Raw genomic sequence first — 22,920 nt, 5'->3', positions numbered from 1 at the left:
CTTTTCCTCCCTCTTTCTTCTAAGTTGTCTTCAGTCTTCACTCCTCCCTCCCTCAGCATATGCAAAATAACCGCCATATTTGTTTGGTAATTTGCATACTTTGCCCTGATTGGCTGGTGGGCGTGGCTTTGGCTGGTGGGCGTGGTTCATGCATAGCAAAGGTGCGGTCAATTTGCATATTACTATTTTATTGGGTAGGATTATTGTATTATTTTCTATACAAACAACTGTAAACCTACTTTTTAAAAATATATATATTTATTGATTTTTTACAGAGAGGAAGGGAGAGAGATAGAGAGCTAGAAACATCGATGAGAGAGAAACATCCATCAGCTGCCTCCTGCACACCCCCCACCGGGGATGTGCTCGCAACCAAGGTACATGCCCTTGACCAGAATCGAACCTGGGACCTTTCAGTCTGCAGGCCGACACTCTATCCACTGAGCCAAACCGGTTTTGGCTGTAAACCTGCTGTTGTCCCATCTTGTATATATTTCAGTTTCTCCCCAAATGTATAGTGTATATGAACTATTATAGAAAAAAAGGCTAGAAGGAAACACACACATACTAAGAGTGACTATTACCTGGATCGTGAAATTGGGGCTGATTTTAATTTTGTTATTAAAAATTCTCGACTAAGCATACATACATCTTATAATCAGAAAGGAGGTTATAAAAAGGCAAAAGCTATAGGCGGACGTAGGTCCCAGGACACCCACTGAAGCACAGTCTGGTTGTAGTGGCTGCTGTGACAGCACCACATTCGTGCTGTTCCTCCTTGCGATGGAACACGGGGCAGCCAGCAAAGTGATTGAAGTCGGATCCATATTTGCTAAGTGACATAAATGAGGTCAGTGGGTGGAGGATGCTACCACTTATGCAATGAGGGCAAAGAAACTGCATACGGGTGTGTTTACAGAAGATTTTTTTGAAAGATACACAAGAAATGAAGACATAGGTAGCAGTAGTTTACTCTCATAAAGGAGGACTTTCTTTTGCATATATATAATATTATTTTAAAATTTATTTTGAAATAAAAATGCTGTAATGGTAGTACAAACATTTTTTTTCCTACCCTGGCCAGTGTGGGTCAGTGGTTAGAGTGTTGGCCTGCGCACTGAAGGGCCTCAGGTTCGATTCCCGTCAAGAGCACTTGCCTGGGTTGCAGGTTCAATCCCCTTCCAGGGTGTAGGCCCATGCAGGAGGCAACCAATCAACATTTCTTGCGTGCTCGCTCTCTCTCTCTCTCTCTCTCTCCCTCCCTCTCTTTTTCAAAATCAATGGAAAAAATATCCTCCAGTGAGGATTAACAAAAACCCACATTTCCCCCCTACATCCATTGAGAATAAGATGAACAGGCTTTCTGATAATCTTCAAAGGTTTTATAGTGTATTTATTTTATTTTATTTTATTTATTTTTTTTTTAAATTTCTTTATTGATTAAGGTGTCACATATTTGTCCTCATCCCCCCATTCTCATCCCCCACCCCTCCCCTCAGATGCCCCCACCCCCCTGTTGTCCTTAACCATTGGTTAGGCTCGTATGCATGCACACAGTCCTTTGGTTGATCTCTCCCCCTTACCCCCACCCTCTCCTACCCTCCCTCTGAGGCCCGACAGTCCTATCGATGCCTCCTTGTTTCTGGTTCTGTTCTTGTTCATCAGTCTATGTTGTTCATCATTTCCCCTAGATGAGTGAGATTATGTGTTACTAGAAATATACTTATAAGAACCGAATGTGAGACGAGCAATAATAGTTATGCTGACAGGCAAATGAATCAGTCTGTAGTGAGTTTCTTTCTGGACCAACAGTTCCTTTGAGACACAATTTCAATGTCCACCAGTTCCTTATGTGTACGTGTCAGCACTGACTTTTCAGCTCTGGATGGTGGACAAATGGTGGTAATGCAGGTCCGACTCCCTCTGGTTTGGTCTCGCCCGGACTCAGGGGCGCGCGGCCTCACCCGGACCTGGGACCCAGCATCATCCAGGCCAGGGGCACATGGCCTCACCCGGACCCCGGTGCGTGTGGCCTCACCCGGACCCAGGGGCGCATGGCCTCTCCTGGACCCAGGGGCGCGGCCTCACCCGGACCCGGGACCCAGCCTCACCCGGATCCAGGGGCGCACGGTCTTACCCGGACCAGGGATTATAGTGTATCTTTTTTACAAATAAGAACATTCTCCCTCGTGTCTACCGTAAGGCAATGGTGAAAATCAGGAAATCAATAGGATGAGTCATTACCAGTGAATCCGAGGACTGCAGCCACCTCTATCAGTTGTGCCGATAACTGTACTTTATGCCGCACACTTTTGAAATTCGTATTGTATGTACAAATGGCTTTACAAAAATTAAAAATGTGTTTATAATACTTCACAAATAAAAAATCTTGTGGAACTGCCTTGCCGTCTTACTGCCTGGACCTTTGAAATGTTTGAACAGGGCAGAATAACCTTCGGCCTAGGCCAAACCCACATTGTCTTACAAACACTCACTTGGAAGGCAGACACCTGATCGCATGGGCTTTCTTTATGATCAGTAACTACCATGGGTGGGTAGCTGAGGAGTAACTTAGCTAGCACCATGGAAATGCCTTTCTTCCGTTCATGTAATCATTCCCTTTCCTTTTTCTCATAAAAGCCCCTTGCCTTCACCCTAAAACCAGGACTCCATTTGGGTTTCTTAGCAGATCTATGGCCCCAGCTGCCATTCTGTGATCTCAAGCGTTTATTGCCTTTCGTTTTCACCTTTTTTAATTTTTTTATTTTTAGGTTAACCACCTCATTCCTCGGCCCGTCCAGAGAGGTACTCTCCAGGGCCGCGCACGGGGTGGGTGCCGTCAGCCCACGGGACAGAAAAAACCGGTTCTGAGGAGGGTCAGGTCCTGCAGCCGGGCCAGGTCTTCCCACCACCCAGCCTCGGGCTCAGGGTGAGTCAGAAACCAGACGGCCAGCCCCCCCCCCCCCCCCCCCCCCCCGGGCGCCACGGGGTCCTGAGGTTCCGGTCGGGAGCACAGGCCCGCGCCCACGTGGCTTAGGGCCCGCGTGGGGCTCTGCGCCCGGACGAACCGGCTTCAACTCGCTACAGCGACGGTGACGGGCCGAAGCTCTGGACCGGACCTACTTTTCACTCTCCCGGACCCGGGCTGCCCCCTTTCCAGGCCGGGCTTCTCTCAATTCACTCTGCTTCCGCTAAAAAAAAAAAAAAAAAAAAAAAAAAGGAAAGAAGAGAAGCCAGAGGCGGCGCGGGCAGCGGCCCCCGAGAGGGAGAGGGGTGCCGGGTGAGCGGTCCCTGGCGCGCAGCCCGAGGAACACGCACGTTTCCGAGCCCCGGACCGACCGCCGCGCGGGGCCCCGTGCACAGGCCTCGCGGAGGGCGCCGGCTCAGGGCGCTCGCTACCCGCCCCCGGCTCCCAGGCCCTTGGGTGGTGACTCGAGGACCCCCGGACACTAGATAATCACCCCCTGGGCCGGCGGGGTGAGCTGGGCTGCGGCCCTTGAGCGCACGCTCCCCTTCCCGCCCAGAACCACCTGGGGGAGCCGAGGGGAGAGTATGGGCGTGGGGCCCGCCACCCCGCGGGGACCCAGGACCCTGCCCTTCGCGTCCCGCCCCCTAGCCGGGCACCTGCCGTCGTTCCGTACCCGTCAGCCTGGGGGGGGGGGGGGGGCGGGCAGATGGGAGGCCGGCGACGCCCCATCCGCTCCCCAGCCCGGCCCCGCCCGCCCGTCGGCCCCGCCCGCCCGTCTCTAGGCACCGGAGCCCAGGGGAGCACGGAGAGGTGGGGGCCAGAGGGCAGGGAAGGGGGCCAGAGAGTGCACGCTCCATCTCCCAGAGCTGGGGTCTCCGCCGGACCAGGCCCGGGGGGTCTCTGCCCCTGTCTGCAGAGGGGCAGCGCCCTCAGATCCGTAGAGGGGGCACCCAGGGAAGGCTTGCGTCCCCCCAAACTCCACCGGTCACAGCGGCCACCTTCTGCTCCGCAAAGTGCGGCTGCCAGGCCCGCACACCCGCCCCTGCAGATCGCGACCCTCCCCCGGCGATCAGAGGGCACTTCCCTCGGGGATCCAACCCGGATCCGCCCCCGCCCGCCCCCGCCCTCCCTGCACCCCCCGCCCCCGCCCCCGCCGCGGCGCCGCTGTGCGCCCCCAGGCCGCGTGCTCCCCACAGAACCGCTCCCCGCCCCGCGAAGGAAACGCAGACACACGCGGTGCGGGCGCCCGGACGCGGGGCTCAGACTTTATTGCCGCCCAGGTCCCTCCGCCGGGGCTCAGAAGACCTACACCGACTCCAGCTGCAGGTCCCCGCCCACCTCCAGCAGCCGCACGCGCGCCGGCGGGATGCGGTAGCGGAAGTGGTGGATCTCCGCGTCGCCCACCACCGCCTGCGGGACGAGGGGGGCGTCACTCAGGGGCCCGGGCCGCCGCGGGCTTCCCGGCTCCCTCCCGCGCCTGGCGACCTCGGCACCCACGGAGCCCGCGGCCCAGGACCCCGAGGGGGGATGGTTCCTTCTCCCCCCTGGTCCTGAGGAGGCCCCGAGGGGGCGGTGGGCACCGGGTGCTCTGTGAGTGTTGGCGGGGGGGCGTGGTGAGCACGGACCGGCGCCCACCGCCTCGCCCCGGACGCGCAGATGGAAAGGGGCGAGCGGCTGGGCAGTGGAGGGGCTGCAGCGACCGCTCCCTCCGGACGTGCGCCTGTGCCCGGCCTCCCGGCCTCCCTGCCCGGGCACCCCTCCCGACCTCAGTGCGGTGACCAGGGAGTGGGGCGGGCGGAAGCCGGCCAGCCTCTCCGGAGGACCCCCGCGCTCTGGGCACCACGTGCTCGCTCGCTTTGCCCGTGTCCCTGCACCTACCTGTCCTGCTGGCACCACGGGAGGGACAGGCACTGCGGACACCGCCCAGCTCTGTGCACGCCTTTGCTGCCCCCTCCACCACGGGCCTGGCTGGCCTCCCCCGCCCACAGGAGGGATGTGGGTCCCGGCGCCCACCCCGCGGCAGGGACGCACCTTGAAACCCTCCTCCGTGGCGATGAGGAGCACGTCGAAGGGCTGCCCGCGCTGGAAGGGAAGGCCGTGGCCGCGCTCCTCCTGGCCCCAGCCCCCGCGCTCCTTGGTGTTGAAGACCACCGTGGACTCGTCCATCCGGGGGTTGAAATGCAGCGCCGCCTCAGCGCCCTCCTCCTCGCCGCACAGCAGGTTCACGTGAAACCTGGGGAAGTGGGGGGGGAGATGGGGGCGGGGAGTGGCCAGGAGTAGATGTCAGGAGCCAGGAAGCACCCAGACCAAGGCCAAGGGCCAATGAGTTCAGACTCACCATTGAACAGACCCAGGTTTACAGGGACCTGAGTCTGTCACACCCACAGAGGGAGGCGCTGGGGACTGGTGCAGGGAGCCCAGAGGCCAGGCAGGCCGGACCCCACTGTACACACCTCACCAGCAAGGACTGCTAGGTTGTGGCCTGCGCTGCCCTCATTCCCGCAGAGTCTGGGGGTTGGCAAGGAGTCCTGATGCTGATGGCCAGGGTGCTCACGACTCCCAGCATGCCCCAGTTCCCAGAGGGCTGGCAAGGCTGCCAGGGACCCAATAGTCACAGGCACCCCAGGTCCCAGGAAGCCTGAAGGTCCCAGACCCAGGAAGACATACATTGATTGCTTAGGCTCTCAGATGCCCAGGACGCGCCAAATCACAGGACATACTTCCAGAGTTCCTAGTGACTCCGTTTGGGAGTCCGAGAACTGTAGGTAGGAAGCCTGAAATGGTCTTGGAACCCACAGATGATTCTTAGGGACCCAGCTCCCAAACCAGGGGACACATCTGTGGGAACACCAGCTTCCAAAATGTTGGCAATGGCCTGGGGATTCCAAACCCTGGTGGGCAAAGGTGGCTCTGGGGCCCTCACCTCTGGGCTGTAAGAAGTCAGAGTCAGCTGGGCTGAGACCTCCACGCACCCCCACCCCTTACCTCTGCAAACCGGGTCACACTGGACTCTCACCTGCGAGCCTTGTCGGGGACAACACCACGGATTCTCATCACGGTGCCCACTCTGACACCCTCGGGCAGCGAGGTCTTGTGTGGCACGTTCTGCAAGAGTCCGAGTGGGAGGGGATGAGCGGACCAGGGGACCAAGGGCTGAGACAGATGGGTCACCCCAGGTAGAAAGCCACCAGGACCCAGACCAGCACAATCAGAGAGGAGAAAGGCACAGAGAGAAGCAGAGAGTCAGACACAGGGCCAGAGCTGTTAAGGGAAGCACTGAGGATGAATAGAAAGGAGGCAAAGAAGCCAAGGGCACATGGGAGCATCGGGATGGGGCTGGGTGGGTCCACGCAAAAGGCAGCCCCCGGACAGTTCACAGCACAGCCGACCACCCACTTTCTCGTCTGAGACAGGAGACTTCAGCCAGGCCCCAGCCCCTCCCCTAGGCGCTGCAACCTTGGGTCCAAGGCGCCCCAACCCTCAGACCCTAGGACACTCACAGAGCTCCCTGCCATGGCTGGGACGGTGGGACAGGCAATGGTGGTGTCAGGGATGGCTGCTGGGACCTTAAGTTGAAAGCAGGTGTGGCTGGGCCTGATGACTCACCCCGTCTTTCCAAATCCACCACCCACACCTGGCACAGACCCTGGCCCTGGGGCTAGGGTGGCCCAGCACCCTCTTCCTGGGGCCTCTCACTCTTCCCTCCATCCAGGCCCATTTCCAGCCTCCATAGCCCAACACTCTAGAGAAATCCAGGCTAGGACGGGCGGGGTGGGGTGGGGGAGTGCGGAAAGGTGGCTCTGAAGTCTAGGAATAGGAAGGGTGATAGGGGACCTAGGCAGAAACCCCTCCTACAACCCAGCAGCCCTCCTGTCTTCACCCCCACAGGGGAGGGAAGAGGCTGCTCCAGAATGGAGGATGGAAACTTTGGGTGGAGACAACCAGACTCAGCACCTGGCCCACACCTCCCCCACTCTCCCCAGGCCTCCCCGCCCCCCCCCCCCCCCCCCACCACCACACAGGAGTCACCCCAGGTGCTGGGGAGCAAGTGCCTTGGGGACAGAGGATGGGCAACTGCACTTAGGTGGAGGCGCCCAGCTCCCCGGTTGGTGGTGGAGAAGGCGCAGGCTTAGTGGGGGGTTGGGGGGGGGGCAGCCTCTCAGCCAAGGCCTCTGGGCGGGAAGGGCCCTGCCTGAGCCGGAGTCCAGGGCTGTGCCACGGGCAGGTCATCAGACTTTGAACATCGAGGACAGTGGAGTGTGAGGCTGAGCACCAACTGCTCAGGGTGGAGAGAGTCCCAGTGATGGACTCTGTGGCTCTTACACATGAGGTGGCATGTCTGGTCCCAGCCTCCTGCTACTGCATCCCAATGACACGTCTCCTCCCAGCTGCCTCCTGTGGATGCAGCTTCTTCACAGGCTGCCAGCCTGCAGGTCCCAGCTTGACTCTGGTGTCGGGCCAGAAAAATTCAGTCTGCTATCAGCTTGGTTTCTGGTTTATTCCTGATAGCTCAGAGGTGCGCACCCTTGATGATTCTTATTCATTTGTGGAGATTATCTTCACATCAGTGCTGGAAATACATTTTCCAGAGCATGGTTTTTCAGTTTAAATAAGCAGCGAATGGACTTATTTCCCAGTACTGTATTCTCAAGCTCTACCTCACACCCATAAGTCGTGCGGGCTTCACAGAATACTTCACCGAGTTTTGTCAAATACAAAGGAGACCTGGGCAGCCACCACCCCAACCCAGTTTCTTCCAGTCCCCGAAACAGCAGCCCCTCCACCTGCCCCGGACACCATGGCCCTGCTCAGCACCCCACAGCCCCCAGGCTCATTCGTCAGGAAATCAGGGAGAGCGGCGGCCAGCAGGCTGTTTGCTGGCTTTGCAGCTTCTTGTGGAAAGAATTCTGCTACTTGCACCCACGGTGGTTGTAGGAGCTGGAATCCCACGCTCCGTCAGCGTCAGCTTCTTGGAGACTCGGGCTGTTTTTGTGCACAGGAAGATCATGCAGGGCCTGCTCTGTAAATACCTCACCAGTCCCAGCAGAGCATTTACTGTGTGGTTCTATCCGTACCCGGTCCCTGGAGTACAGAAAGCACAGAAAGCAAAACTGTGTCTGCCACGGCCTGGGACGGGTGGGGAGCCATGTTTAGTGGGTGCAGAGCCGAGCTGGGGGAGGTGAGCCAGCTGGAGATGCCTGGTGGGACGGGTGCAGAACAATATGAAAGTACTTAAGTCACACAGAGCGAACCTTAGCCCATTCAAAAATGGTTACAAGGTGAATATTCCGTTACTTACATTTTAGCACAATAAAAACTTTATTTAAAAAAGACATTGGCCCCACCTCCAAGGAAAGACCAATTCATGAAGCCATTAGCTCAGAAGCATTCCTCTGATTCCACTCCAAGGTCACATATTCATGGTCTTTCCCCTTTTCCCTATCTGTACCCCCTCCAATGAGTGGTCTGCGATCCTGACACCCACACAGTGGTTCTTCCCCGGGGGACCCCCTCCTGGCCTTGCTGGGTGAAGCACCTCTCAGTGGGTCCCACCCCTGAACAGACACCTCTTCCCTGCTCAGAGCTGGGCACCCCCTCTCCTGCTTCCCCCCTTATTCCCCAACCCCACACCCTGAGGGTCAGCCTGCTCCTCACCTGCTCCTCTGACACCCCAGCTGGATGCAGCCCCCAGGGAGAAGGTGACCCCTCAGCCCACTCAGGCCCCATGGCCTCCGCCCCCTAAGGAGGCAGCTCTTGCTCACCCACCTACAGGCTGTAGGACCCAACAGTCCAGCAGAGGCAGGAAAGGAGAAGAGGAGGAGCAACAGGTATTCACAATCACAGCATGGAAATTACAAGAATTCATTATGACTTGGAGACTTTTGGACAATGGAAATACTTCAGATTTAATCTAAAGCAAAATTCCCATGCAGCCTAAAATACCCTATGTAAGAGAGTATAACAAAATAAGTTTATCAAGCAATAAAACACGACAGAAAAGGGTTACTTGGCATTGGTACAACTTCCTATATTTATAGATAGAACTTAAGGGTTCCTCATTAAGAAAAACGTGAGATTTTAGAACGTTGGGGTTTTTTTAAATTTTAAAATTCATTTGCAAAACCAAAGCAGGCCCTGCATGATCTTCCTGTGCACAAAAACAGCCCGAGTCTCCAAGAAGCTGACGCTGACGGAGCGTGGGATTCCAGCTCCTACAACCACCGTGGGTGCAAGTAGCAGAATTCTTTCCACAAGAAGCTGCAAAGCCAGCAAACAGCCTGCTGGCCGCCGCTCTCCCTGATTTCCTGACGAATGAGCCTGGGGGCTGTGGGGTGCTGAGCAGGGCCATGGTGTCCGGGGCAGGTGGAGGGGCTGCTGTTTCGGGGACTGGAAGAAACTGGGTTGGGGTGGTGGCTGCCCAGGTCTCCTTTGTATTTGACAAAACTCGGTGAAGTATTCTGTAAGTCCGCACGACTTATGGGTGTGAGGTAGAGCTTGAGAATACAGTACTGGGAAATAAGTCCATTCGCTGCTTATTTAAACTGAAAAACCATGCTCTGGAAAATGTATTTCCAGCACTGATGTGAAGGTAATCTCCACAAATGAATAAGAATCATCAAGGGTGCGCACCTCTGAGCTATCAGGAATAAACCAGAAACCAAGCTGATAGCAGACTGGATTCCTCTGGCCCGACCAGAGTCAAGCTGGGACCTGCAGGCTGGCAGCCTGTGAAGAAGCTGCATCCACAGGAGGCAGCTGGGAGGAGACGTGTCATTGGGATGCAGTAGCAGGAGGCTGGGGCCAGACATGCCACCCCAGCAGTTGGTGCTCAGCCTCACACCCCACTGTCCTCGATGTTCAAAGTCTGATGACCTGCCCGTGGCACAGCCCTGGACTCCGGCTCAGGCAGGGCCCTTCCCGCCCAGAGGCCTTGGCTGAGAGGCTGCCCCCGCCCCCCCCACCCCCCCCACCCCCCTATAACCCCCCACTAAGCCTGCGCCTTCTCCACCACCAACCGGGGAGCTGGGTGCCTCCACCTAAGTGCAGTTGCCCATCCTCTGTCCCCAAGGCACTTGCTCCCCCAGCACCTGGGTGACTCCTGTGTGGTGAGGAGGAGCGGGGAGGACCTGGGAGGCCTGGGGAGAGTGGGGGAGGTGTGGGCCAGGTGCTGAGTCTGGTTGTCTCCACCCAAAGTTTCCATCCTCCATTCTGGAGCAGCCTCTTCCCTCCCCTGTGGGGGTGAAGACAGGAGGGCTGCTGGGTTGTAGGAGGGGTTTCTGCCTAGGTCCCCTATCACCCTTCCTATTCCTCAACTTCAGAGCCACCATTCTGCCCCCCACCCCCACCCCACCCCGTCCGTCCTAGCCTGGATTTCTCTAGAGTGTTGGGCTATGAAGGCTGGAAATGGGCCTGGATGGAGGGAAGGGTGAGAGGCCCCAGGAAGAGGGTGCTGGGCCACCCTAGCCCCAGGGCCAGGGTCTGTGCCAGGTGTGGGTGGTGGATTTGGAAAGACGGGGTGAGTCATCAGGCCCAGCCACACCTGCTTTCAACTTAAGGTCCCAGCAGCCATCCCTGACACCACCATTGCTTGTCCCACCGTCCCAGCCATGGCAGGGAGCTCTGTGAGTGTCCTAGGGTCTGAGGGTTGGGGGGCCTGGGACCCAAGGCTGCAGCTGCCTGGGGAGGGGCTGGGGCCTGGCTGAAGTCTCCTGTCTCAGACGAGAAAGTGGGTGGTCGGCTGTGCTGTGAAGTGTCCGGGGGCTGCCTTTTGCGTGGACCCACCCAGCCCCATCCCGATGCTCCCATGTGCCCTTGGCTTCTCTGCCTCAGCACCTTTCTGTTCATCCTCAGTGCTTCCCTTAACAGCTCTGGCCCTGTGTCTGACTCTCTGCTTCTCTCTGTGCCTTTCTCCTCTCTGACTGTGCTGGTCTGGGTCCTGGTGGCTTTCTACCTGGGGTGACCCATCTGTCTCAGCCCTTGGTCCCCTGGTCCGCTCATCCCCTCCCACTCGGACTCTTGCAGAACGTGCCACACAAGACCTCGCTGCCCGAGGGTGTCAGAGTGGGCACCGTGATGAGAATCCGTGGTGTTGTCCCCGACAAGGCTCGCAGGTGAGAGTCCAGTGTGACCCGGTTTGCAGAGGTAAGGGGTGGGGGTGCGTGGAGGTCTCAGCCCAGCTGACTCTGACTTCTTACAGCCCAGAGGTGAGGGCCCCAGAGCCACCTTTGCCCACCAGGGTTTGGAATCCCCAGGCCATTGCCAACCTTTTGGAAGCTGGTGTTCCCACAAATGCGTCCCCTGATTTGGGAGCTGGGTCCCTAAGAATCTGTGGGTTCCAAGACCATTTCAGGCTTCCTACCTACAGTTCTCCGACTCCCAAACGGAGTCACTAGGAACTCTGGAAGTATGTCCTGTGATTTGGCGCGTCCTGGGCATCTGAGAGCCTATGCAATCAATGTATGTCTTCCTGGGTCTGGGACCTTCAGGCTTCCTGGGACCTGCGACTATTGGGTCCCTGGTAGCCTTGCCAGCCCTCTGGGAACTGGGGCATGCTGGGAGTCGTGAGCACCCTGGCCATCAGCATCAGGACTCCTTGCCAACCCCCAGACTCTGCGGGAATGAGGGCAGCGCAGGCCACAGCCTAGCAGTCCTTGCTGGTGACGTGTGTGCAGTGGGGTCCCGCCTGCCTGGCCTCTGGGCTCCCTGCACCAGTCCCCAGCGCCCCCTTCTGTGGGTGTGACAGACTCAGGTCCCTGTAAACCTGGGTCTGTTCAATGGTGAGTCTGAACTCATTGGCCCTTGGCCTTGGTCTGGGTGCTTCCTGGCTCCTGACATCTACTCCTGGCCACTCCCCCCCCCCCTCCCCCCCCCCCCCCCGCACTTCCCCAGGTTTCACGTGAACCTGCTGTGCGGCGAGGAGGAGGGCGCCGAGGCGGCGCTGCATTTCAACCCCCGGATGGACGAGTCCACGGTGGTCTTCAACACCAAGGAGCGCGGGGGCTGGGGCCAGGAGGAGCGCGGCCACGGCCTTCCCTTCCAGCGCGGGCAGCCCTTCGACGTGCTCCTCATCGCCACGGAGGAGGGTTTCAAGGTGCGTCCCTGCCGCGGGGTGGGCGCCGGGACCCACATCCCTCCTGTGGGCGGGGGAGGCCAGCCAGGCCCGTGGTGGAGGGGGCCGCAAAGGCGTGCACAGAGCTGGGCGGGTGTCCGCAGAGCCTGTCCCTCCCGTGGTGCCAGCGGGACAGGTAGGTGCAGGGACACGGGCAAAGCGAGCGAGCACGTGGTGCCCAGAGCGCGGGTGTCCTCCGGAGAGGCCGGCCGGCTTCCGCCCGCCCCACTCCCTGTTCACCGCACTGAGGTCGGGAGGGGTGCCCGGGCAGGGAGGCCGGGAGGCCGGGCACAGGCGCACGTCCGGAGGGAGCGGTCGCTGCAGCCCCTCCACCGCCCAGCCGCTCGCCCCTTTCCATCTGCGCGTCCGGGGCGAGGCGGTGGGCGCCGGTCCGTGCTCACCACGCCCCCCCGCCAACACTCACAGAGCACCCGGTGCCCACCGCCCCCTCGGGGCCTCCTCAGGACCAGGGGGGAGAAGGAACAGCCGCCCCCTCCCCTCGGGGTCCTGGGCCGCGGGCTCCGTGGGTGCCGAGGTCGCCAGGCGCGGGAGGGAGCCGGGAAGCCGCGGCGGCCCGGGCCCCTGAGTGACGCCCCCCTCGTCCCGCAGGCGGTGGTGGGCGACGCGGAGATCCACCACTTCCGCTACCGCATCCCGCCGGCGCGCGTGCGGCTGCTGGAGGTGGGCGGGGACCTGCAGCTGGAGTCGGTGAAGGTCTTCTGAGCCCCGGCGGAGGGACCTGGGCGGCAATAAAGTCTGAGCCCCGCGTCCGGGCGCCCGCACCGCGTGTGTCTGCGTTTCCTTCGCGGGGCGGGGAGCGGTTCTGTGGGGAGCACGCGGGCTGGGGGCGCACAGCGGCGCCGCGGCGGGGGCGGGGGTGCAGGGAGGGCGGGGGCCGAGGTGCAGGGAGGGCGGAGGTGCAGGGAGGGCGGGGGCGCAGGCGGAGGCGGGGCGGATCTGGGTTGGGTCCCGGAGGGAGGTGCCCTCTGATCGCCGGGGGAGGGTCGCGATCTGCAGGGGCGGGTGTGCGGGCCTGGCAGCCGCACTTTGTAAAACCTCACGCTTGGTCCCTGAATACCCGGACCGGGGAGACGGTACATGACACTATCAGCCCCGCTCCTACCCTCTGGACCCCACCTCGGTGCTTCCCCGGCCTCTTGGTGCCCGGAGGCGTTGGGGCGTGGCGGGGCGGGAGGCAGATGGGGCGTCGCTGGCCTCCAATCGGGACAATCCCCCACCCGCGAGCGCCCCGGGGAAGACGCGCTCCGAAGTGGCAGGTGCCCGCCGGAGGGGGCGGGGACGCCATAGGCCGAGCTCCCGGGTCCCGGGGGGGGGGGGGGGGGGGGCCCCGCCCACACTTCTCCCCCTCGGTTCTCCCACGTGGGTCTGAAGGGGAAGGGCAGCCTTCGCTCAGCTCTCCCCGGACCCCCAAGGGGGTGATTATCTGGTGTGTGTGGGGGGAGGCGGGGGAGGAGTGGGGGGGTCGTTGCATAACCACCACATGGCCTTTAGGATGGGGGTAGCCGGGACCACGCCAGCGCCCTGGGCCCCTCAACCTCCAGGAGGCTGTCCGACCGGCTGTGGATGGAACCGGCCCGTGGCTGTGCCAGCCGGGCACCGAGGGCGGGGGATCTGGGAGCCCCGCCGTAGCTCGGGCTTGGCGCCTTGGGAAGCTGGCGACTTGTCATTCCCCCTTGGCGGCTACGGACATTACAATCTTTTGGTTTGTTTATTTTTATTTTTATTAATTTCAGAGAGAAAGGGAGAGTGAGAGAGAGATAGAGACATCAATGATAACAGAGAATCATTGATTGGCTGCCGGGTCCTCTACCGGGAACAGAGCCCGCAACCCGGGCGTGCGCCCTGACCGGAATGGAACCGGGACCCTTCAGTCCGCAGGCTGAGGCTCTACCCACTGAGCAAACCGGCCAGGGCCCTCTTAGCCATCTGCAGGAGCCCGTTTTACCCGGGTTTCCCTGCGGAGGAGGGCAAAATCCTGTGGGGCCCCAAGCCGGCGGTTGGAGCCCTTACAGGACCCGAACTTTGCGAGCCTCCACCTGTATCGCCCTCCCTTCTGAATATGTTTCTGGGGGGGCAGTTGGAATGAGGGGTCCCCCTCGTTCAGTAGGAAACCTGGAAAGTCTGGCATTCACTGGTACTCAGGAATCATAGTTAAGTGGATTAATTTTTAGTTTGTCTGTGTCATGTAGTGTTTGAACTTTGAAATAAATTTGTAAAAATAACATCCACATGGTACAAATTTCAGATAGTGATTAGGTAGTGACCTATGTGTTAATTTCCTGTTTTTCACCGCTGTTTTACTGTGCATATAGTGCAGAATATTATTTTCTTTCTTTTGAGTTGTGTAACCCTTTATTAGCAACTAAAATAGAAGGTATCTGTTGCACAACATGGTAGTAATTGACTATAACTGGAGATTTATTATATTTTATTTTATTTTTTTTAAATATTTTTATTGAGGTATTATATGTGTACATATCTTACTATTACCCCCCCCACCCCACACCCACACATGCCCTCCCCCCCCCCAGATTTATTATATTTTAACTAGTAGCCCATTTGCAGGAAGAATCCTGCAAGTGGCCGCTGTGGCCACGTGCGCTGCCGCTGCCGCTGCTGCTGTCGCCGCCATTGCGGCTGCCGAGCCTGCACCCGCACGCTGCCGCCTGCCCCACTCCTCCCCGCTGCCCGGCCCTGCCGGGGCTTTCCCTCTGGCAGCCACCTTGCTTTCTGCTTTTCCTCCCTCTTCCTTCTAAGTTGTCTTCAGTCTTCACTCCTCCCTCCCTCAGTGTATGCAAATTAACTGCCATCTTAGTTGGGTAATTTGCATACTCGCCCTGATTGGCTGGTGGGCATGGCTTGAGCGTAGCAAAGGTGCGGTCAATTTGCATATTACTATTTTATTAGGTAGGATACAAATAATTTATAAATGCAATTTCATTATTAAAAAGCTCCCACCTTTTGAGTTTTTGTACAATTTGCAAAACTATTTTGAAAGCAGAATATACAGGCATAAGTCGCAGAATGCAAATTCAGGGTATGGTAAATACAGGTTATTTTTAAAAAAAACTGCCACAACTGGGCCATTACATTGCCATTTTTTTAAAAAATATTTTTTATTGATTTTTTAAAAAATATATTTTATTGATTTTTTACAGCGAGGAAGAGAGAGGAATAGAGAGTTAGAAACATCAATGAGAGAGAAACATCGATCAGCTGCCTCTTGCACACCCCCCACTGGGGATGTGCCCGCAACCAAGGTACATGCCCTTGACCGGAATCGAACCTGGGACCCTTGAGTCCGCAGGCCGACGCTCTATCCACTGAGCCAAACCGGTTTCGGCTTTATTGATTTTTTTACAGAGAGAGAGAGGGATAGAGAGTTAGAAACATCAATGAGAGAGAAACATCGATCAGCTGCCTCCTGCACACTCCCTACTGGGTATGTGCCGGCAATCAAGGTACATGCCCTTGACCGGAATCGAACCTGGGACCTTTCAGTCCAAAGGCCGATGCTCTATCCGCTGAGCCAAACCGGTTAGGGCATTACATTGCCATTTTTAAAATATGTTTTTAAATTGATTTTTTAAAAATTACTTTATTTTCTATTACAGTTTGCATTCAACACTTTTTTTTTTTGCATTCAACACTTTTTAAAAACATGTTTTTATTAATTTTTAGAGGGAGAGAGATAGAGAGATAGAAACATCAATGAGAGAGGAACATCATCGATTGGCTGTCTCCTACACGCATCCCTACTGCGGATGGAGCCCACAACCTGGGGATGTATCCTGACTTGGAATCAAATTGGCTACCTTTTGGTCTCTGGGTCGACACTCAACTGCTGAGCCACACCAGCTGGGCACATTGCCATTTTTTAAAAATAAAAATATTCCATGCCAGCCTTCCTTCCCTTGCCCGAAACTATTAAAGTATTTTTTAATGAGTTGAAATTAAGGAAGGACTATTAGAAAAGAAGAAAGTTCTATTGGTTTGAGGTTTCAGAATCCTCCAAACCAGGACCAGAATCTGGGAAAGGGTTAGTCTGAGACCTGGAACAGTACCAGTATGTGCAGGTGGCATCCCTGAGGAACCAGAGCTGCAGGGACTGTGAGTGCTCCAGCAGCATAACCACCGAACCGTCTTGCCAGTTTCCACACTGACTGGACTGGCATAATTCAAAAGAAAAACCTCATCTTCATTCCATTTTTTTGGAGCTCTGTGATCACCTTCAATAGCACCCCAATGGGATGTCTGCAGCATATAGTTTTATGGTATTTCTTCAAGTAATTGCTAAAAGGTACGGGGTCTAATTGTTTATTATATTCATATCCATTTTATGTAGATGTTCAATGACTCTATAAGTCTCCTTCTGGGATTCATCAAAGTAACTGTAATGGAAACTTTGACTCAAATGGCAGAAATCAGAAGAAACCACAAAGAGATTACCAGGATCCGCTAGATATTTACTGAAGAGTTTCCAAGTTCCGTCCTTTTGACTCACTCAGAGCTCCAACCAGGATAGAAATAATGGTAAACGCATCCTTATAGCTTTTCATGGCTTTAGCCTGCAGAGACATGCATTCAAACATTCCTGTCTTCCATAGATCCCCATAAAAAATATATACTAAAGGCCCGGTGCACAAAATTTGTGCACGGGGAGGGGGGGGGGGTTGTCCCCTTAGCCCAGCCTCTGCATCCTCTCAAATCCGGGACACCTTGGGGGATTTCCGACTGCTGGTTTGGGCCCGATCCTGGAGATCAGGCCCAAACTGGCAGTCGGACATCCCTCTCACAATCCAGGACCACTGGCTCCTAACTGCTCACCTGCCTACCTGCCTGATCACACCTGACTGCGCCACCCTGCTGGCCTGGTCACCCCTAACTGCCCTCCCCTGCTGGCCTGGTTGCCACTAACTGCCCCCCCCGCCCCCGCCGGCCTGGTTGCCCCTTACTGCCCCCCTGCCAGCCTGGTCACCCCCAACTGTCCCCCCACTGACCTGGTCACACACACCCCCCGCCGGCCTGGTTGCCCATGCAGCCTGCTGCTCGGTCATTTGGTTGTCCCTCACTAACTCCCCTGCTGGCCAGGTTGCCCCATGCAGCCTGTTCGGTCATTTGTTCAGTTGCGATGGTCGCTTAGGCTTTTATATATATAGATTTTAATGGAAGACAAACTTCATGTTTTAAAAATTGATTTTTGGAGAGAGGGAGGCGGGGAGGGAAACATCAACCAGTGGCCTCCTGTATGGAACCTGACCAGGAACCAAACCCACAACCTGGACATGTGACTTGACTGGGAATCAAATCAGCAACCTTTCAGTGTACTGGAGGATGCTCAACCAACTGAGGCACACTGGCCAAGGCTAGATCTTTATTTATTGATTTATTTTATTTTATTACTAGAGGCCCGGTGCATGAAATTTGTGCATGGGGGGGTGTTCCTCAGCCCAACCTGCACCTTCTCCAATCTGGGACCCCTCGAGGGATGTCTGACTGCCCGTTTAGGCCCGATCATGGTGGGATCGGGCCTAAACGGGCAGTCGGACATCCCTCTCACAAAACAGGACTGCTGACTCCCAACTGCTCGCCTGCCTGCCTGCCTGAATGCCCCTAACCGCCTCTGCCTGCCAGCCTGATCACCCCCTAACCACTCCCCTGCCAGCCTGATCAACGCCTAACTGCTAACCTGCTGGCTTTTTTTTTTAATATATTTTTTATTGATTTTTTACAGAGAGGAAGGGAGAGGGAGAGGGAGTTAGAAACATCGATGAGAGAGAAACATCGATCAGCTGCCTCCTGCACGCCCCCCACTGGGGATGTGCCCGCAACCAAGGTACATGCCCTTGACCGGAATCGAACCTGAGACCTTTCAGTCCGCAGGCCGACGCTCTATCCACTGAGCCAAACCGGTTTTGGCGACCTGCTGGCCTGATTGCCCCTAACTGCCCTCCCCTGCCGGCCTGGTCACCCCTAACTGCCCTCCCTTGCCAGCCTGGTTGCCCCTAACTTCCCTCCCCTGCAGGCCTGGTTACTCCCAACTGCCCTCCCCTGTAGGCCTGGTCACCACTAACTGCCCTCCCCTGCTGGCCTGGTCGCCCCTAACTGCCCTCCCCTGCAGGCCTGGGTCCCCTCCCAACTGTCCTCCCTGCAGGCCTGGTCACCCCTAACTGCCCTCCCCTGTAGGCCTGGTCCCTCCCAACTGCCCACCCCTGCTGGCCTGATCAACCACAACTGCCCTGCCCTGCCAGCCATCTTGTGGCAGCCATCTTGTGTCCACATGGGGGTGGCCATCTTTGACCACATGGGGGCGGCCATCTTGTGTGTTGGAGTGACGGTCAATTTGCATATTACCTCTTTATTATATAGGACTTTTTTTAGAGAGAGAGAGGAAGAGGGGGAGGAAAAGAAAGAGAGACATCAATTTTGTTCCACTTATGCATTCATTGGTTGATTCTTGACCAGAATCGAGCCCATAATCTTGTTTTATCCGGCGGATGCTCTAACCCAGGGATCCTCAAACTTTTTAAACAGTCCTTCAGACTGTTGGAGGGCCGGACTATAGTTTAAAAAAAAATGAAAAACTATGAACAAATTCCTATGCACACTGCACATATCTTATTTTGAAGTAAAAAAAACCTGACTGAGGCGCCTCCCAAGGTTCCTGTGAGGGTCACATGAGCCCCCACTGTGAAGTGCTGGGCAGTCACCACGGGGACCAGTAACAGTAAGCGTTTGCTGTTCCCTGGGTAACGAATACCTGCTCCGAGTCACAGAGGAGTTTTCATTTTCATAACAGCGTTTCAGGCAGGTTTTTTTCCTTTCGAGGCTCAAGTGCAGCCTTAACTTGGTAAAGCCAAACATCTGCACGTTGCCGGTTAGGTAAAGCGGCAGGAGGGACAGGGAGAAAACTGGCACCCGGCGGTCAGACCTTACCCACAGGGCCCGCCAGGCTGGTGCGCGGCCGCAGAATGCATGCCAGTGAATTGGGAAGGTTTCTTGTGGTTGCTAGTGAGGAAACAAAATAAATAGCGCAGAATGAAATGAAATTAAAATAAAAGTGGGAAAAGAGCAGAATTTATATGTTAATATTTTTAAATTGATTTTTAAAAAGAAATCCTCACCCGAGGATATTTTTTTCCATAGTTTTTTTTTCCAGAGAGAGTGGAAGGGAGGAGGGAGGAGGGAGGGGGTGGGAGGATGGGAGGGAGAGAGAGCGAGAGGGAGAGGTGTGAGATAGACACATCAATTGGTTGCCTCCCACATGGCACACACTGGGCCGGGGATCGAACCTGCAACCCAGGTACGGCCTTTCCCCCTGACTAGTGCGCTCCCAGCACTGAGCCGCACCAGCCAGGGCTTTGCTTATTGACTTTTAGGGAGAGGAATATCGATCTGTTGTTCCATCATCTATGCGTTCATTGGCTCAGGCTTGTATGTGCCCTGACCGGAGTGGAACCCACTCCCCTCGCCGGAGAGGACGGCAGGACGGCACTGTAACCCAGGGAGCTGGGACCCGGGCCCTGCCGGCTCCGTTCCTGTAAAAGTCCGATCGCGAGCGCCTCCTGCTGAGGGCTCTGTTCGTGGGCATCTGCTCTCTCTCCCTCTGCTCAGCCCTGGCCGTCCTCCTTCTCAGGCAGGGTCTCCCCGCCACTCCCTGCTCCCCTCCCACCAGGCTGGCCCCCTGAAAGAGAAGCCCAGTCCGCCTCCAGGCCTGAATGGGGGGGTGAGGGGTGTGGCAGGAACTGCGCTCCCCCTGCTGGTCTGGGTCAGCCGCCCTCCCCTGGAGTTGGGGCGAGAAGCCAGCCCTGCCAGAGCGGCATGGCCTGAGAATAAGGTGGATCCTGAAAACATAATGGGGGGGGGGGGGCAGGGGGGTGATTCCAGGAAAAGAGCAGGGGGTGCTGGGCTCGCAGAGCAACATCCACGCCTTTGCTCACCTTGGCCCGGGAAGGCGGATGTGGGCCCGTGTAACCGGAGCCTGGCTCCGCTGCCAGCACCGCAAACCAAATGCTGGTGAGAAAGAAAGAGGATTCATTCAAGTGCCAGTCACCCGAGGAGATGGGGACTCTTGTCACAAAGCTAAGGTGACCACATTTTAACATTGGTAAAGCGGGACACCATTGACCCGGGGGGGGGGGGGGGGGAGTTATTGATTAAAAATTTGGTCTATATGGAGCAACAAAAATTTTCATAGAACACAAAAATAGTATTGTAATATATTTTTAAAATTTCAACATAAGTACAATTTACAAATATAATAAAAAATTATGTATAGTATTATTTTATTCTTTGGCATATTTCTCATTTGAGTGAATTTTTTTTTAGTAGATTGCTGTCGTTGTTTAAAAGGTCATGAATTTGCCGTAACGTAAGTCGTGTCACTTTCAAGGCCGGCGCTAGACTTTTTGCCGCCACTATAAAATATAAATAATACGAGTACTGTCTGCTAAATTCAAGAAAATTTATGTATTTATGAAATAAATAAATAAATTACTTACCTAAATTATGTGAATAGCTGATTTGTAATGACATCACTTGTTTAACTAGCTCACTAGCACGCAGTATGATGTGTATCGTCTGAGAGACAGTTACAAAATGTTTTCCTTGTTGCCAATCCCAAAAAATGCCATTGCTCATTAAGTCCAAACAATGGTGGTCGAATTCTAACAACTGATCAACAATGCGAACTTTGATAAGCAGTTCTCGATAATCAGTTCTCAACAATTATTTGTTATTATTAAAGTGTAACATTATAAAATTAACAAAAATAATATAAAACTCATATCCTGGCTAAATAGCCACACGGCCGCCGAAAACCGTATATTCCCTTCCCGTTCTCCCGCCGTTCCCTGGCTTGTCGTGCATTCTTTCCAAAAACCGGGACTTTTTTAAAACGCCGCGGGACGCGGGACAAATTGTTAAAAATCGGGACTGTCCGGCCAAAAGCGGGACGTGTGGTCACCTTACCCAAAGCCCATCTCCACGTCTGGGTGCCGGCAGAGGGAACGCACCCCAGAGACCGAGGGAGGCCAGGAAATGCCTGCGCGGCCAGGCGTCCTTCCACAGGGACCTGCAAGCCTGTTGGTGACGTGTGTGCGCGCGTGTCATCCTTGCTCAGCATCCTGGCTCCACGTTTGAAGGTCAGCAAATCGCCCGGAACTGGGGCGGCGGAAGGCCCGGGTCTGCACCTTCTGAAGCTCGTCCTGAGGATTCCATACCAACGTGCTGTTTACTTACAAGCTGCTTATTAGCCAGAGTCGGCATTTACAGCCACAAGCCTGCCCCTTCCCACTGCACACCTGCGTGTCAGGGTGCTCATGGGGGTGAAGATCAAAGGAACCCTTGTTTGTGAGGTGTGACCAGAGCCCTGTGACTTGGCAGCCAGCAGGCGGCTGGGAGGAGGAGGCCAGGAGCTGCAGACCAGGCCGGGGAGCTGGGCAGGCCGCGGGCCCGGGCCTGTGAGCTCCTGTGAGCTGAAGGGCAGTTTTCACAAGGAGCTCTTTCCCGGTTACTGCACGATGCCAGCCAGCTTCTATCAAACGCGCCCTCCTACTGCGAGTGGCACTTTGAGGCAAATGAAGGGGGAGATGGCTGTGGCCTCCTAGGGTGGGAATGTGGACAGATAATGGGGTGGAGGAGGTGACTGTGCTCGCGGCAGGAACAGGGGCTGAGGTGACAGGTACCGTGGATGGGACCTCAGCACGCAGTCGTCGCCTCTGACGTTTCCCCGAGCACCTACCCTGCGTCAGGCACCGCTCTGAATGCGTCCCACACGTTAGCCCATTTGCTTCTCCCAACAACCCTCCAAGGTAGGTCCTATTATTCCCCCCATAACGGAGGTGAGGAGACTGAGGCACAGAGAGGTTAAGTGACTTGCCCAAGTGGTAGAGTCGGGATTCTGCGCCGGCACCTGCCTCACACGGTGGGGTGGTCTTGACACGCGTCTACAGGAAGAAAGCCCGTTTTGTAACCCTCTTTTGGCGGCCTGAGCGCTGAGGGACTCCCATACTGGAGTGTGTCTGTTGGTCCATTTGGAAGGGAAGATTTCAGAAAGGCGAGGGACATCTGGGGGCCACAGAGGTGCCAGGGTGCTGCCAGGGCAGGAGACCTGTGCTGACGGTGGAAGACGTGCTCAGACAAAAACTGCTGAATTTCTGGTCTCTCAGAACTATTTTGACCATTTCCAATGGCCCCAGCACCCTTTTGGGGAAAGACTGCTCCCCCAGACTTGAGCCACTGTGGGCCATGCAGGGTGTCATGGTCCCTGGTGGGCCCCAGTCTCAACCCAGAGCAGCCAGCCCTGCCTGGGGCAGCCCTGCCTGGGGTCAGCCCTGCCATGGTCAGCCCTGCCTGGGGTCAGCCCTGCCTGGGGCAGCCCTGCCTGGGGCAGCCCTGCCATGGTCAGCCCTGCCTGGGGTCAGCCCTGCCTGGGGCAGCCCTGCCTGGGGTCAGCCCTGCCATGGTCAGCCCTGCCTGGGGCAGCCCTGCCTGGGGCAGCCAAGCTGAGGCCTGCCTGTCAGGAAGGCGGAGATGGGCGCCCCGATGGCTCCGGGTCCCGCTGTGGATGACTGAGGCGTTACAAGGATAGAGAGAAGGATGAAGAGGCACCGACAGTGAGGCAGGCACAGTGAGAAATAGAGAGAGAGGGGTGGCGCTAGCTGGTTTGGCTCAGTGGACAGAGCGTCAGCCTGCAGACTGAAGGGTCCTGGGTTCAATTCCAGTCAAGGGCACATGCTGGTGAAAAGGGAAAGAGGTTTTATTCAAGTGTCTTGATCCCTAGTAGGGGGTGTGCAGGAGGCAGCCAATCAATGATTCTCTC

The 22,920-nt window shown here is 56.4% G+C and overlaps 2 protein-coding genes and 1 pseudogene across 2 annotated transcripts; 1 reads left to right on the top strand and 2 right to left on the bottom strand.

Moving 5' to 3' along the window:
• Positions 1 to 4,205: 4,205 nt before the first annotated feature.
• Positions 4,206 to 6,637, bottom strand: LOC103304844 (galectin-7-like). Its single transcript, XM_008161631.3, has 4 exons — positions 6,469 to 6,637; positions 5,985 to 6,073; positions 5,000 to 5,201; positions 4,206 to 4,378 (listed from the first exon to the last, which is right to left on the bottom strand). The coding sequence occupies exons 1-4, from the start codon at positions 6,481 to 6,483 to the stop codon at positions 4,274 to 4,276; spliced, it is 411 nt and encodes a 136-aa protein (XP_008159853.2). The 5' UTR covers positions 6,484 to 6,637; the 3' UTR covers positions 4,206 to 4,273.
• A 3,868-nt stretch (positions 6,638 to 10,505) lies between these two features.
• LGALS7 (galectin 7) lies at positions 10,506 to 12,859 on the top strand. The gene is made up of 4 exons (XM_054710637.1): positions 10,506 to 10,590; positions 10,991 to 11,079; positions 11,858 to 12,059; positions 12,687 to 12,859. The coding sequence occupies exons 1-4, from the start codon at positions 10,576 to 10,578 to the stop codon at positions 12,798 to 12,800; spliced, it is 420 nt and encodes a 139-aa protein (XP_054566612.1). The 5' UTR covers positions 10,506 to 10,575; the 3' UTR covers positions 12,801 to 12,859.
• Positions 12,860 to 16,138: 3,279 nt separating this feature from the next.
• LOC103304845 (protein MEMO1-like) lies at positions 16,139 to 16,678 on the bottom strand (annotated as a pseudogene).
• Positions 16,679 to 22,920: the final 6,242 nt, after the last annotated feature.

The sequence above is a fragment of the Eptesicus fuscus genome, chromosome 21 (genome assembly GCF_027574615.1).
Source record: "Eptesicus fuscus isolate TK198812 chromosome 21, DD_ASM_mEF_20220401, whole genome shotgun sequence".
Lineage (NCBI taxonomy): Eukaryota > Metazoa > Chordata > Mammalia > Chiroptera > Vespertilionidae > Eptesicus > Eptesicus fuscus.
The sequence above is the reverse complement of the archived record's forward strand: the minus strand, read 5'-3'. Positions and strand labels throughout refer to the sequence as shown.

Coding starts and splice junctions, on each gene's coding strand:
- LOC103304844 (XM_008161631.3), bottom strand. Junction 5,202..5,984: donor GTCCCCGACAAGGCTCGCAG/GTGAGAGTCCAG, acceptor CCACTTCCCCAG/GTTTCACGTGAACCTGCTGT. Junction 4,379..4,999: donor CCACGGAGGAGGGTTTCAAG/GTGCGTCCCTGC, acceptor CTCGTCCCGCAG/GCGGTGGTGGGCGACGCGGA.
- LGALS7 (XM_054710637.1), top strand. Junction 11,080..11,857: donor GTCCCCGACAAGGCTCGCAG/GTGAGAGTCCAG, acceptor GCACTTCCCCAG/GTTTCACGTGAACCTGCTGT. Junction 12,060..12,686: donor CCACGGAGGAGGGTTTCAAG/GTGCGTCCCTGC, acceptor CTCGTCCCGCAG/GCGGTGGTGGGCGACGCGGA.